The sequence below is a fragment of the Argopecten irradians genome, chromosome 7 (assembly GCF_041381155.1).
Source record: "Argopecten irradians isolate NY chromosome 7, Ai_NY, whole genome shotgun sequence".
Classification (NCBI taxonomy): Eukaryota; Metazoa; Mollusca; class Bivalvia; order Pectinida; family Pectinidae; genus Argopecten; species Argopecten irradians.
Window position 1 is genome coordinate 31,818,637 of NC_091140.1, and position 15,800 is coordinate 31,834,436.

The window sequence follows — 15,800 nt, forward strand, 5'->3', positions numbered from 1 at the left end:
TTTCATTTTAATTTTTATGATTTAAATCAGTTTTTTGGGGCACTAATAAAGATTTTTTCATTGTTTTACCTTTTTTAAAAATTTATTCTAAGTGTTTAAAATTGTAAAGACAGTAATTCTTTATCAACGAACTTTTGTCATGTTTATCATTTCCAGTTCATATTAGATATATAGATATGTAAATGTCATAGAAAACTCTAACGTTCTGATTTTATTTTTCATCAGAGGAAGACGAATGTAAGACGGGCACACACACATGCCACGCCAATGCTGACTGTTATAAATCCATAGGTACTTACACGTGTGTCTGTAGGTCGGGCTGGACTGGAGACGGGCACGCCTGTAGTAAGTATTGATCATTTTTAAATGTAAATATTGGTAAAAATATGCGCATATTTCGCTTTTGTTCGATTTTTGAGAACACATTATCCAGTGCAGATGCAGAGCGTGAGAACTATCGCAGCTCAAAGAGTTTGACAATTGAATGCATACCAGAAGTCAAGCAAAAGTACAATGATAAAAATCCGTTAAAATAAAATCAAATATTGCGCTCCTTTGCTTCTGATACAAAACAAGAAATTGACAAAACATGATAACATCTTCAGATTCGTTTAATTTATGCATATTTCCTGCTAGTTTTCCAACTAAAGCTACAAAAAATAAAATAAAATTAATTTCAATTGAATTAGGGACGTATTAAACATTTAAAATACCACAACAAAATTTCTAAACACTAGGAGGTCAAAAAGGGACCAAACCTAACGCAGTCCTTTGTTTTAAATAAGTTAAGTTCTTGAAATATCTCGAAATTGGATTATTTGTTGATACCTTTCACTGATTTTGTTATTGCGTTAGTTGTAATAATTTCCTAATAATGAAGTTCCATTGATAGCGAAAATATGATTGTTATCACTTTGGTTGACTTTAAAAGACGCTGAATTGTTGTTTCTATACTGTTATGATTCTATTGTAGGTGATTCCAGGGGCCCTTTACTGGGTTACAGACGATCGTCGGATGTATCACTAAGCCAAATGAGTTACCGGTCCATCCAATCGGAGATCATCCCGCTGTATAAACCGAGTCCTCCCTGTGGACCAGGCGGATGCGGTGGACCAAACCCGACAAATAATCCAGGCACGCGTCCATCATTTACACCTCCTCCATCATTTTCTACCTCCTCAACAATTTCATCGACTGGATCATCTCAAACGCCGTCATCTACCCCAACTACAACAACACCCACATCTACCTCATCAACAACACCACTAGTTTCAATATCTTCACCATCACCAACGCCTACATCTTCCACAATAACACCAACAACGTCTTTTGATACCACAACAATACCTACCTCGTCAATACTTACGTCCACACCTTCAACTTCATCAACCTCGACAACTTCTACCACCATAACTCCAACAACTACCAATACAACTCCAAAAACTACCACCACAACTCCAACAACTACCACCTCAACCCCAACAACTACCACCACAACTCTAACAACTACCACTACAACTCCAACAACTACCACCACAACTCCAACAACTACCACCACAACTCCAACAATTACATCAACTCCAACCACTACCACAACAACTCCAACCATTACTACAACAACTCCAACCACTATCACAACAACTCCAACAACTTCTACAACATCACCAACCACTACCACAAAAACTCCAACCACTACCACAACAACTCCAACTACTACCACAACATCACCAACCACTACCACAACAACTATAGCTACTTCAACAACATCACCAACCACTACCACAACAACTCCAACCACTACCATAACAACTCCAACTACTACCACAACAACTTCAACAACTCCAACTACTAGCACAACAACTCCAACCACTTCCACAACAACTCCAACAACTACCACAACAGCCCCAACTACAACAACATCACCAACCACTACCACAACTCCAACTTCTACCACAACAACTCCAACCACTACCACAACAACCCCAACTACTACCACAACATCACCAACCACGACCACATCAATTCCAACCACTACCATAACATCTCCAACTACTACCTCAACAACTCTAACTACTACCACAACATCACCATCAACTACCACAACAACTCCAACTACCACTGCGACAACTCCAACCACAACAACTCCAACTACTACCACAACAACCCCAACTACTACCACAACATCACCAACCTCGACCACAACAACTCCAACCACTTCAACAACATCTCCAACTACTACCACAACAACTCCAACTACCACTACAACAACTCTAACCACTATCAGACCGTTTTCTAGTACTTTTACACCATTTTTCAAAAATACAGCAACACAAAAACTTTAATGCTTACGCAAGACAACGTAATTGAGAAAATGAACAAATTCATGGTTGATACACGAATGATTGTTTATAGACGAAATAAATTGAAAATGACTGTAAATATAAAGGCATTATTTATGTATTTTGAGAAAATGTAGGAAAACAAAATAAAAATACACCTGTTTTTGCAAATACGAGAGGGGCTAAAAATGTACGACAAGATCGGGGTTCGAACCAGATACTTTCGAAAACTAGTTCAAATGTATCAAACGCCTCTTATACTTTTTTCCTATTTTCTGGACACAGACAAACGTAACACTCAAGAAAGGTGTTTACTATGAGAGGGAATATATATATTCATAATTACATTATCAATAGAAAATTTACAAACTACCAAAATACGGCAAACTAAATGACTCGAGGGGACATATCTTTGCATTTGGTATTTTGATCTGTCCGAAGGCCTAAGGCCACAATGTTGTTGGTAACGTATTACGCCGTAGGTCAATGTTCGTATCACTAATATCTATCACACAGAGCGAGACGAAAATAATTGATCCAATTTATGTAATGATATTTCTTACACAATCATTAAATTGGTTGTTACATTTTGATGACAAAAACAGAGAATTGCACAGGCAAAATTTCTTCGTGTGAATTCAGATTTATTTCAGGTCAGTTTCACATGAACAAATTCAGGTCATTTTTATCCCAAAAGAGCAAAGAACTTGACTAAATTTAACATGACGTTTATTTCTTCATGTAAACTTAACCACATTTTAGATTATATATATATATTCTAGCATATTTTATATCAGTGTATTCCCTGGTCAAAACGGAATGATATTTTGCCTGTGTTAATGGACAAATTATGTTACTGATTTAATTATGTAACTGATTTAATTAGATTTTAAACCTAACCTATAGTTTAAAGGTCATTCATGCGATGCATTAACGTATTCACATATATACACGATTATATACACTGACAACAGTTCACGGATACTAATAATTAACATCTATTTGACTTGCGTTAAATGAATTTATCAAAGGTTATTTGCGTCAATATATGTTCCTTGGTATAATTTGTACGTTTTTGCAATCACACATTGGTTAATTTGAGGAACTCGGAAAAAGTCGCTTTCAGTTTTCAGATCTGGAAAAAAAATACCAAACAAAATAATTTAGTTGATAAAAAAGATTCCTAATATAAATAAACCGCAGGGGTTGCAGTCACTGATGCGCCTGATAGTTAATACTCAATTAAACTCTAACGAAATATGTCAAGGTTGTTTTCGAGTTACTTCCCTTGGTCTAGATGTAGGATATTGACGAAAGTGGTGAGGGTGAGTAAAACATAATTAAAACTATCTGTTATGTTATCGAAACTTAGTCCAGTCATTTTAGCTTCAAAATAAGGCTAACCTCAAACTAATTGTAACAGAATTTATTCCATGTAATTCTGGAAGTTCATCATTTGTAGAAACTTATATTAAAAATCTACATCTCCAAAAATTGTGGAAATTTGAGAAAAGTATTTTTCAAATTACAATGTCGAGAACAACTATTATACACAGAAATTGGGGGTAGGGGTAACATTTTTTGTATAATTAAAATATGGGCTGAATGATTTTATCAAATTATGTACCAAATGAGAGATAATTGTTCATTGTTTCAATTTTGACAAAATAAAAGTTATTCTTTTTTATTATGACGTCACAACAGCCGTTGAATTATCTCCCGTTTGTCAAAATGTAACTTTCCATATCCTTGCAATAAAAATCTCTTTTTGATCCAGTTTTTCTCACAGTTGTATTAGGCTATTATGAAATTGTATAACATGACATGTATTATGATTTGCTATTATTGGATTCTTAATTTTATATATAACTTTATTTAAACAAGATAAAGGAAATAACTTTTCTGTATTATTACAGAATGGTACTCCATTTTAACAGTTATCAAATAGCTAGAAATAATTATTACACAAATCTTACGTTATTGCATATGATGCCACAATTTCATTGTTTTTCCGTTACCTTGATGAATAGTCTCAATGTTTCGACTTCATAATTTCATTTGGTTCACACTTGTGATAAATCCCTTCCTTCAAAATGAAATCATTTGAAATTAATTCGTAATGTGTTTACTTAAGAAATTCATGTAACTGGTTTATATCAGTCTCAGTACATTTATTTATCTCAGGTATCATAATTCCTCTAAACGTCTTCTATAAGATCAGTATCCGTCAGGGAAGACGAGTTTGCACAGTTAATACCCTTGCAGTCGGTGCATACACTTGAGCAGTCCAGACCATTCTTTCTACACGAGCAACGTTTGCTTTCACAATTTGTTTTGCAACTGCATCTAATGATCTTCAGTAGCTGTTCTGGTGCAGGTGGTAGAATGGATTTGATAGGTGCACGTCTTCCCTGCGTGAAAACCCAGCCCCAATTGATAGGATCCATGTCGTTTCCGTGCCATGACTGACATTGGTGGTAAACTCTCGTGCTGTGATATCTTGCTGCATCTGAAGTTGGTGGCAGAGACTGGACTTGAACACTGCTGCAGACTAACCCTGTACTAACTTTGTTTGTAAACTTCCTATAGCGCAGGTTATCCAGACTTTCATCAGAGAGACCTCCATACAGATACACCAGAATGGACTCTCCAATTTTAACAACTTCATCGACTGTTGATATCTCTGACATTAGTCTAGACGCTTGCTCGCTCATTGTTTGACTTGATGCAAGTTTCTTGAGTGCCTGTCCTTTCCCAATTCCAAATAGCCTGGAAGTAGTATCACATCTAGTCAAGGAATGAAGGCCTGGCAGAGCAGAACATAATGACTCACCAAGTACAGCGACTGTATTTTGTAAATCCCAAATCTTGATTGCCTTTCTACAATCTGACCGAAAATAGATGTTGTTTGTTGCATGTTGATCAAAGTAATAACAAAGAAGAATTAATATGTCTGTGTCCTCGCCGATAACTTCAACATTTTGCAACTGTGCACAATTTAATGCAGTCTTGACGATCAGCAGATCAGCATCAGCAAGGGCGTGAATGACAGTACATCCGGCTTCCTTCAGTTTGTTCCCTAGATAGTATATAAACGCTTGCTTGTTGTTTGAGTTCGCCAAAAATAGCTCCTTTTTTGCCCTGCAAGGCGTAGTTCCTGTGAAATCGATCTTTGTTGACGATTTACCTTTCCCACGTCTTATATGAGCTACATCTTTCGTTGAAGGTCCATTGCCGTAGCCATCGAAAACGATAACTGGCTTCCTGTATCTTCTGATTGCGTAAGTGATGTACATATTGCATATCGAATCAAATGATTCTCCTATCTTCCATGGAATCCTGTGCAGGAAAGAACCGCCATCAAGAATTGTGAGGATATCGTCAGGTGTTCTCTCAACACCGCAATCACCTAGACCCCATATACTGTCAGATAATACTGCCTTCTGTGCCTGTCTGAGAAGTCCCGAATGATCGAACAGGGATGGAGGATGGCTTGATAATTCAAATCTGAAAAGGTCTGCTGGATCGTCAACTAGAGTGCGGGATGCAACTGTAAGCCTTTGAATTAAAGTTGAGGGTCGACGTTGACTGCTTCTCCGTCAACTGACACCTGGCTATTGGTGCTCATTGTTCGCAGCAAAAGCATTATCTAACCAATTCGTCATCGACACGTGTGCAACATAAATCGTCCGTATGTATGTGTATCATATGATGTACGTGTGTAATATAAATTTGTGATTTTAATTACTAGGAAGTTGGACAAAACAGTTCGCCATGTCTTTTGTCTTAATTTCTCTTTGTCAAAGTGCTAATGCATTATGCAACCTTATTTGACGTCAGATTTTGGATTTCCGGCCAAATTATACCAGGGTATGTAAAGCACCTTGTTAAATTGAGACTCAAATTTTCGCAAACTTTCAAGAGGGAGCTCGAACGCAAATGTTTGGCGAATGATTGCGAATTTTTGTAGCATAATTGCGAATATTTCGAAGATCACGAAGACGCGAATGACTGTAAACGCGACAATATAGTAGTTTAAATTACATGATTTACAAAACTAAATATACATAAAATGCGCACCAGTGGATCAAACATCCTAACCAGCTCCCAAAACATGCCACTGAATACATTGATTATACAGGATTATGTATTATCAGTGTCGAGTAATGATTAATTCACCTTCATATAGTGTTAGATGTTCTGTATAGCTGTATGACTAACTACTGACGACAACAGATAAAAGAATTTGTGTAAGTGCATTTGCCATTATAGGTATAAGAAGAAATCGAATTAATGTTTTTGTTATGGTGTGCCCAGCACAATGCACGCGAAAATTAATTTTAAGCAGGTAATTAAACAAACAGAAATACATGATTCTATATCAATGCAATTGCAGCATGGCTTCTGATTTGCGAATATTCCCAATCTGTTAGCAATAGACTTGAAACATAATACGCTGTGAAAAATCCGATTTTCAATATACGCCTACTGAAATGGGAATCGCATTGCAACACAAACTTCTCTATAATTAATTTACGGGTTAATATTGTATCCCTATGGAGTGATTTATGTATTACAACCTGTCATTGCAAATTTTACATATTTTATGTAACGCTCAGGTTCCAAATTTAAATTATTCATTTCGACGTTGAGAATTTTTAAATTTACAAGATTATTCGATGTGTATGTTTTAACGCTTTACGCAAATCTGATAGTTAGGCATGCTGTAGGTTGGGGAATAAATCGATATTGGCTAACGCAATTTTAATACCTAACGTCACTTAATCCTGTTTGTTTGTTTGTTTGTTTATGTTTGCGTCCTATGACTTCTCTGCAGGTAGGGCGTTATCATTGTACATGCTGCCCCCATTGCATGGTCGTAAAGAGCGACTTTATTTGGGATTTCCTCTTCTTTCTAAATTAATCTAATATTCCTAACGTCTCCCTTGACATCACCATACTTTTGACCTTGAATTGAGCACTTGCCATTATGAGGAAGGTTCCAAGGTCTGTGTTTTTTGCGATAAAATAGTTTCATTATTAAAATATATCAACTTATTTATTTTACATCGACTGAGAAACAAGTTATACAACTTATGTAAATCACTCTCGATGGGCCGGATGTAAGCGCCCGAGGGGTCTTTATGTGGGAGGAAACCGAAGTGCCCGGAGAAAACCCACGTGATCGGGTAAGTGCCCCCTAACCTTTTCACGTCCGAGCCGGGGATCGAACCCCGGCCGGCTAGGTGAAAGGCGAGCGGCTAAACCACTACATTATCAAAATGAGCCACAACACTTATACAAGAATACAGTAATTATCTCTTGAATTTTCATTAAAGTGTATTCAAATATTCGCGAAACATCTTAATTCTCCTTTGAGGTATTTCGCGAAATCACGCGAAAATTTGTATCTGGCGAAACTAAAGTGGTTTGTAGTATTCAATCCAGGAGTCATAAGCAACATCTGTTATGTTGAAAGTGTCGTCCGGAACGCATGGATGTAATCTATATATTTGTTGGAAATAAAAACACAACACATAGTCAATTTTAGAAAAAATGTAATTTGCGTATTTGGCATATAAGGCATTAGTGCGAACATATTTCGACTTTGTTTTGGTAAATGGACATAAAAGCCATCATGCATCATAACATATATCATCCTTATCATCAATAATCCATCTATGGCACTCATTCGCATTGGTGAGTACTAAAAAAACAGCATGAAACCCTCTCACACTAACTAAAACGTTACATATTAAATCTTTTTAGCTCAAATTGCTCTCAGATGATAGTTCCGTGTCTAGGTTTTCCTGTAACTCAAATATTGGCAATTTCGAATGTCTGAAATACTTTGTTTCAAAAAAATCAATTTCAAATGTATCGTTGTATAATTCGGATTTAAAGGTATCGAATAATATTTGTTGCTCGCATATCTGACCGCATTTTGGTGGTTGATTTTCCACCAAAGTGTTTAAAATAAATAAGATATCTTGAAAATACCTTGCTAGTATATCTATCGACATTAGCCTAGCTACATTTGTTTTACCCAAAGAATCGTATATGCGTTTAAATACAGAAGTTCATAATTTATCTTTGCCCTTATCCTATAGCTAAACTTTTGTTGAAATTAACAAACATTCTGTCTTAATCAAACATTCACTAGTATATGGTAAAATAGAAATGAATTTTAAACATTTATTGTCATCGAGATTCAAAAATATATATTCTGTTACAGCGTCAACACTGAAGAAAGGAATTTTAACAGATATGACAAAAAATGGTAAATTTAGACGATGGGCATGGTACCACATTATGTACGTTATGTAAAATATATTTAATTCATGACATTTTGATTTCTGAAAATGTGCAAATAAAAAAATGAATCAAAACATTTAACATGTAAATATGATGTGAAGTATGAATAACAAATGAAACAAATATAACAGGAAAAATACAAGCAAAGATGTAATTGATATTGTTTGTTCTTATCATGGAACATTGGGAAACAGGTTACTGTATAATGGTTTAAGAACTCTGATAACACATCCTTTTTATACTTTTAATCACATAATCCCACGTTTTGCATGGACTATTAAAGTATCTTCTTAACCTCCACATTTTATATAAAACATATATTTGGCAGCAAATTAACCCTATCATCAAGTAAAGTTTTAATAAATCAGTTTCTTTATTGGACTCTAAAAATTGACGAATGTACAAATAAATATATTGTAAGTCACTTTTATTTAGCATTAAGTTGTCGATCGCGAATTTTAAATCAATGCGATACCTTCTATGAAATTATGAACAGTTGAAGCAGTATTATTGGTTCTTTTGATCTCTTAATTTCTAGAAAGTTATTTACAAAAGTACGTATTAGTGAATTCATCTGAAATAACCTCGAAAACAATGAGATAATCGCGAAAACGAAGTGACTTACAACGCGTTTAGATGCATAAACAAAGTTATAGATGTTTTTGTCTTCTCTCGAGTTGGTGCTTGTCATTTTTAACACAAACGAAAACTATACTACCTTGGTGTTATCAATGTGACTTTTTATCCTTCCTAACGGCAGGAGCTCAACAGATTAAAACAACTATAGGTCTGGTCATATCAAACGACAAACTTTCCTTTGAAAATGACGTTAATTACCAACTTCACAGCAATATCGTCCTAAGAATCTGTATTAATAATTGATAATCTCGTGTGTACTTTTCCCGTCAGATATGGAAAACAAGTCATTGTAGATCATCTGCCTTTATATATTGATAGAAGTCTTTCGTGTTATCAAACATGTAGTTGTTATATTTCATTTAGTCACGTGATCTATTTTTGAAATGTTTTTAAGTTTAGATTGAAGGAAGCAATGTTGTTTCAGTTTTGTAGAATGTCAGCCAAAATCAATGTATAATTCTTTCGGTATCGATTTGATCATTAAACAGCATTTTACATTCTAGTATACATGATTTTTGTTTTTAACATGTATATTCAGATGAACTTATTCTAATTCTAAAGAACAGCGCTTCATTGTGAACATACGAATAAGTAATAGTTGTTGAGAGGTCATGATTATCCTGTGAAAGCGAAATCACAAAACGACTCGAATACTCTTGTTATGTCATTATCGTAATGTTTCTTCTCCTACGTTGTATTGGAATTTGTTATTTTGGATGGTCAAAATATTTTGGCAGTATATTTCATCATTTCGTTTGCGGATTTGGTCATCGAATGAGTTTTGGCTAATATTGTCTAGTGTACTAAGATGGCTTAGTCTATCTAAACAGGTACTTGTCTAGTTTGTGCCATTTTTTCGGACCAAATAACTCAAGAGACAAGTGAAAATCACTGTTTTGCAAAAACGTCTCCAAAATACGTATTGTCACTGCAATAATGCTGACTCTTGCCTTATAGTTGTATATGTTTGGTCCTTAAATGTTAAAATATATTCAAATGTAAAAGACAATGAAAAATGCAAATGACAACAATGTCTAAACATATAATGAAATACAAATTTCGGTTTTTTTGTCTACGATGGAGATGTTCGCACGCGAAAAGTAACAAAATAAAATATGTTAATGGTTTACAAGGTCAGTGGCAGTGATTTTACAGAAGTCAATACAAACTATTGTAAAAACTGACAAACTGAAATTGGACTATAAGCACTCTTTGATAAACATCATTCAACAGAAGACTCCAAATCCTATTTCATATAGGTTTCCAGTTTTATAAAACATTCCTTAGAATAAAACCACTTTTAATACTTAAATACTTTTTTTATATAAAGTAGCTAAAGTTTCATTTATTTTAAAGACTTGGATGATCATTCAATTCAAATTCAAAAATTATTTTGTTAAAGAATTTTCATATACTTCGACAGAACCTATTTTTACGTAAGGCCATGTGCAGTAATATAACGAGTGGTTTCGTATGTTAGCATGTAACGAGTAGTTCCGAATGTACTTGCTAAGTAACTGAAAATATGTTTCAAAACAGGAAATGACGTCACATCCAATCAAAGCTATCCATCCATGGGCATTCCACACTCACGCACATCGGATTCGTTCATAACTCGTAAACGTGTATTGTAAAGTTAAAGGCTTATTCAGAATCATTTTCAAAGGAAGGAGGTATACGGTGGATGCTAACAACTACATACATATACAAATAATTCAAACATTTTCATGTTCATGTTTGAAACAGGTATCCATTATTCACAAATAACCTTCACCTTTGACCTCATTCTGACGTCACTAGTGTTTTCCGTTTTTTCTTGATCTTCTCTTTTAGTGACGGTGCCAACTTAACAGTTTGTGGTCGATCGAAAATTTGTTCAACATTTTCTGGGCTACATTTGTAGGTCTGAATGATTTCTAATTGTAATAACTGTCCTGAGAGAACATTTACTTCCTGTTCCAGCTTTTCCAGACCGTCGGAGTACCGGTCGAAGTCCGTTTTGTACGCTTCGTAAGATTTTTGGTTTGTTTCGACCTTTTCACGCAACAGGAACTTTTCCTGCTTTTTCACCATCATTTGATCTTCGACATCAGACAATTCACGTTCTATTGAAACTAAAAACTCTTCAAGGTCGTGTACTTGTTTCACTAGTCGCTGTCGTTTCATTTGTAGGTTGTAGTTTTTCTTTGTTTGTGTCAACGTAATCTTAAGAAAGTCTGCCATACTAGACTTTTGTGATTTTTCAGTGTGTTTCGTTTTCTTCTCTGTCTTAAATCCACTAAGTTGTACTTCCAAATTATCCAACTCCATTTCTATCTTTTGAAGTTTTTGTCGATTGTTGTGAAGTAAAATGTGAGCTGTCTTAACAGCTTTTTCAATCTTCTTTTGTTTCTCTTTTTGATTTTTTAGCACCTCCTCTCGCTTTTTGGTCATATTTCGCGTCTTTTTAATATAATTGTTTACTTCGTCCATGTATTGTTCGTCTCGGTCCAGCCACTTCCGAGAAATATCACATAGTTTTTCCACCTTTGTTGTAAGATCTGGGACAAGTCGAAGAATAGGAAATGCTTTTAAGTCACAACTCACCATCAGTTTGTCCGAAAATTCTGAATCAGAATACAAGTCTTGATGAATGCCGCTATCATAACTTTTCAACAAAAGTCTAATATTAGTTATCTCCCTTTCAAGGCCGGCGATATACGTTGAAATCTCTTCCATATACCTATCCGAAACCTCCAAGTTAATGTCCGCATTGTTGTAACTCGTACAACTCTGGTTTAGTCTTTGCAACACATCCGTTTGGAATCTCTCTACAAGCATTCGTAACTCCTCTACTGTTTGCTTCACATTTTCCCAGAATTCCGTAATGAATGTTATTTCCCCTTGATCTACATCCGCTACCTCTCGTAGCTTATTGATAACTCCAACAACTTTCATTTCACTATCAATTACGTTGAGTTTTACATTTTTCCTACGAAGCTCATTATTTGCTTTGAGGAAATTTTCGTTACATTTTTTCAGATAGTCTTCGCCCTTTTCCTCGCTCACCTCTTCGCCTTCCCTGCATTCGTAAAATGTACCGCGCACGCGCTCTACATCGTGTTCCATTTCGGATATCTTTGTTCGGATGAATTCGAGACCGTCCAGATAGGCTCTCTGGATCCCCTCGCGCATGGAAGTCATCATGGCTGGCTGTTTCAAGGTGTTCTGAAACAGACAAGAAAGAGTTCATTAGTAAAACAATTACTCATTATCCACATTACTCCGTTATAAAACCACTATTCTGCAAACAATTTAATCAGCAAATGTACCGATGTATTTCTTTGTCGCTAACTTTCTGGTTACTAAACTGACCTAGTACTACACGTAAATGTATGCATATAGTAAATGTGTGTTTATCATAAACGTACCTAGGGAAATATCAGCGCTATTTCGGAATTGAAACATTCACGCCTCGTTTGATAAGGTATAGGAAAAAACATCCAATTTCCAATATTGACGTTGATAACACATTTGACTTACAACCTCATATCAATCATTCTAGTGTAACCATAATAGAACTCAAATATTTGCAGATTGTACGATGAGTTTGCTAATTCCCCCGAGAAGTGTAAATCGAGATGAATGTTATGGCTTTGATGGCTTGAATATCATGTCAGTCCAATGGACAACTATAGGTTAATTCCATGGTATATCAGTAGTTAGAGGTGTAGGAAAGTCAGAGTTAGCGGAGAAAATCGCCAACTTTCGGTGTATATAAATCTGAAGTGAACAGCTATCTGTAGGTGAAAGGTCACTGATGACAGAATGTCACATAATATGCCTATAATTAATTTGGCATTTTGAAATGCTCTATAAATGGGGTCTTTGCGTCCGTACAAGCTGCAAAAACATGAGAAATTATGTATGCTATATTTCAATTTATATCGTAAAATGTTTCAATTGCATTTACCAATTATATGAAAATCAAAATGGTTATCGCTAGGTATATATCGGAGGTTAAAATTATATTTATATTTAAATGTGTATAACGCGTGCCATGTGTGACAGATTTACATATAATCAAACATATTAACATGATGGTATTACTTTAATCCATTTTTTATTATCTGCACGGTGCTTTGTTGCACCAGTTGACCTATTAAAGTGGGAACAAAGCAGAAGCACGTCAAGATTATCACGGGGCGCCAATTATAACCTAATTAGCGTAATGTCTATTTCACACCACGAGTGACGTCATCGTTTGCTTATGGAACCTGCGGGGCAGGTGTACTGAACAATCGATTTTTTTATCATTGACTGGAAAATCGATGATTGTTGTATGTGGGGCCATGGTGTGCTCTGACAACAGAGTAGCCCATAGCTGTCAACGTCGGTCAGGTAAGATAGCATAGCTAAAAAAACAGAAGCCATTCTAGAATCTATAGTGTGTCACCTTCAAATCCCTTATCATAATCTCATATGCGGTAGAAAGGAAGGAAGAATTTCAATACAAATTGGGTGAAACAATAAAATGAATTATGTTGTTTGTATTAATTAGATTTGTATATAAGAAAGTAATTGTTTTATTTCATTTGTTGTATTTGCATTTTTGTGCCTAACTTCCACGGACACACTTTATTTAAACAAATACTTGACTAAGGACTTGCGGTTTGACCTTCCTATTTTCAAATGGCAACTGCAGGGGTTCTCAAACGAAATCTGTTCGCTGTTAAATTGTTCGAACTGTTCATGACTCTAATCTTCTTATCTAGACATCCGTGTACTCGTTCGGTATAAATTCTGAAATTAATTTCCAAGTTAGGGCCAAAATACGTCATATTGGTCAGCAGGGACACACTACAGCTGTAGATAGCAATGTTTAACTTGGCAAATCTCAGGCCGAGTTGACGCAGGCGAGTCTAAGCTCAGATAAGCGTCTCTCTGACAAGGAAAACCCGATGATATCACCCGGATGTAGCGCCATATGGAACCAACAAATCATTGTTTTTTATAGTATAGTTCAATATACATACGGTACAGGGAGAATCTACTACAGTCATAAACCACAGTGATTTCAGGATTTGTCACGATTAGATGTTTCAATATATCTGGTTTTGGGACGAAAACCCAACATTTATAAACCTTAGTCATTGCAGAAAATGTCAGGTTTGTGTGTTCAAATAAAAAGAAATACATATAGTCATAAACCACAGTCATTTCAATAAATGTCAGGTTTAGGTATTTAATTAAAGACGGTACTGGGAGAAAAATCGAACATTTATTATTGGGAACTATCTCAGGTGGCAATCAAAGTTTGTTTTCTTAAAACCAAACAAACAATCTATGTTTCTTGTTTATTCCATGACGTAAGGTGATTGCATTAAAATCAATACAAAACAGATCATGAAAATCAAATTAGTTTTCACGATAACATTAGTGCTAAGCTTGGTCGGTTACATTTATTGCTGCGGGTAATTTTCCCTTTTTTGCCTATAAATTGCAATTGACATAATTTTTAATAACGATCTTCCGGGTTTCATCTGTACTGCAATTGCCATCAACGATTAAGATGAATTATCACAGAACTGTCTTTCTATGCAATGTAATATGTTTTGTCTATATTATTCCTAATGTTAGAAAGGTCGTTTGACCAGTCGGGATCAATGGTTAACGCCGAGAACCGACTTAACGATCAGTTTATCGTCCTTCTTAACGATAGCTTTATGACCCAGCTTAACGGTAGCTTGATGCTCCACTTAATGTTCAATGTTGTGTAAATATGGTAAATCGAGTAACGATATTGAGTAATGTCAAATGTCTATACTCCTTTCATAACAAAAACATGGAAACATTATGTAAAGCAGTCTAAGGATTAAGCTCTTAAAGAGGACATTGTCAAATGAACATATAAGTGGGACCTACAGATCTCACAGGTAAATGTTAACCTACAGATCTCACAGGTAAATGTTAACCTACATATCTCACAGGTAAATGTTAACCAAAAGATCTCACAGGTAAATGTTAAACAACAGATCTTACAGGTAAATGTTAACCTACAGATCTCACAGGTAAATGTTAACCTACAGATCTCAAAGGTAAATGTTAACCTACATATCTCACAGGTAAATGTTAACCTACAGATCTCACAGGTAAATGTTAACCTACAGATCTCACAGGTAAATGTTAACATACAGATCTCACAGGTAAATGTTAACCTACAGATCTCACAGGTAAATGTTAACCTACAGATCTCACAGGTAAATGTTAACCTACAGATCTCACAGGTAAATGTTAACCAACAGATCTCACAGGTAAATGTTAACCTACAGATTTCACAGGTAAATGTTAACCTACAGATCTCACAGGTAAATGTTAACCTACAGATCTCACAGGTAAATGTTAACCTACAGATCTCACAGGTAAATGTTAACCTACAGATCTCACAGGTAAATGTTAACCTACAGATCTCACAGGTAAATGTTAACCTACAGATCTCACAGGTAAATGTTAACCTACAGATCTCA

The 15,800-nt window shown here is 35.3% G+C and overlaps 2 protein-coding genes across 4 annotated transcripts in view; one reads left to right on the top strand and one right to left on the bottom strand.

Annotated features, from left to right (window-relative positions):
• The first annotated feature begins 939 nt into the window (after positions 1-939).
• LOC138328155 (uncharacterized) lies at positions 940-2,446 on the top strand. The gene has a single exon (XM_069274815.1). The coding sequence runs from the start codon at positions 1,033-1,035 to the stop codon at positions 2,341-2,343; it is 1,311 nt and encodes a 436-aa protein (XP_069130916.1). The 5' UTR covers positions 940-1,032; the 3' UTR covers positions 2,344-2,446.
• Positions 2,447-7,881: 5,435 nt separating this feature from the next.
• The window catches only part of LOC138328156 (interaptin-like), a 42,284-nt gene continuing 34,365 nt past the window's right edge, over positions 7,882-15,800 (bottom strand). For all 3 annotated transcript variants that reach the window (XM_069274816.1, XM_069274818.1, XM_069274817.1), the window contains one exon: positions 7,882-12,501. In XM_069274816.1, coding sequence (XP_069130917.1) covers positions 11,077-12,501 — 1,425 coding nt within the window. In that variant the 3' untranslated portion in view covers positions 7,882-11,076. The remainder of the gene's footprint in view (positions 12,502-15,800) is intronic.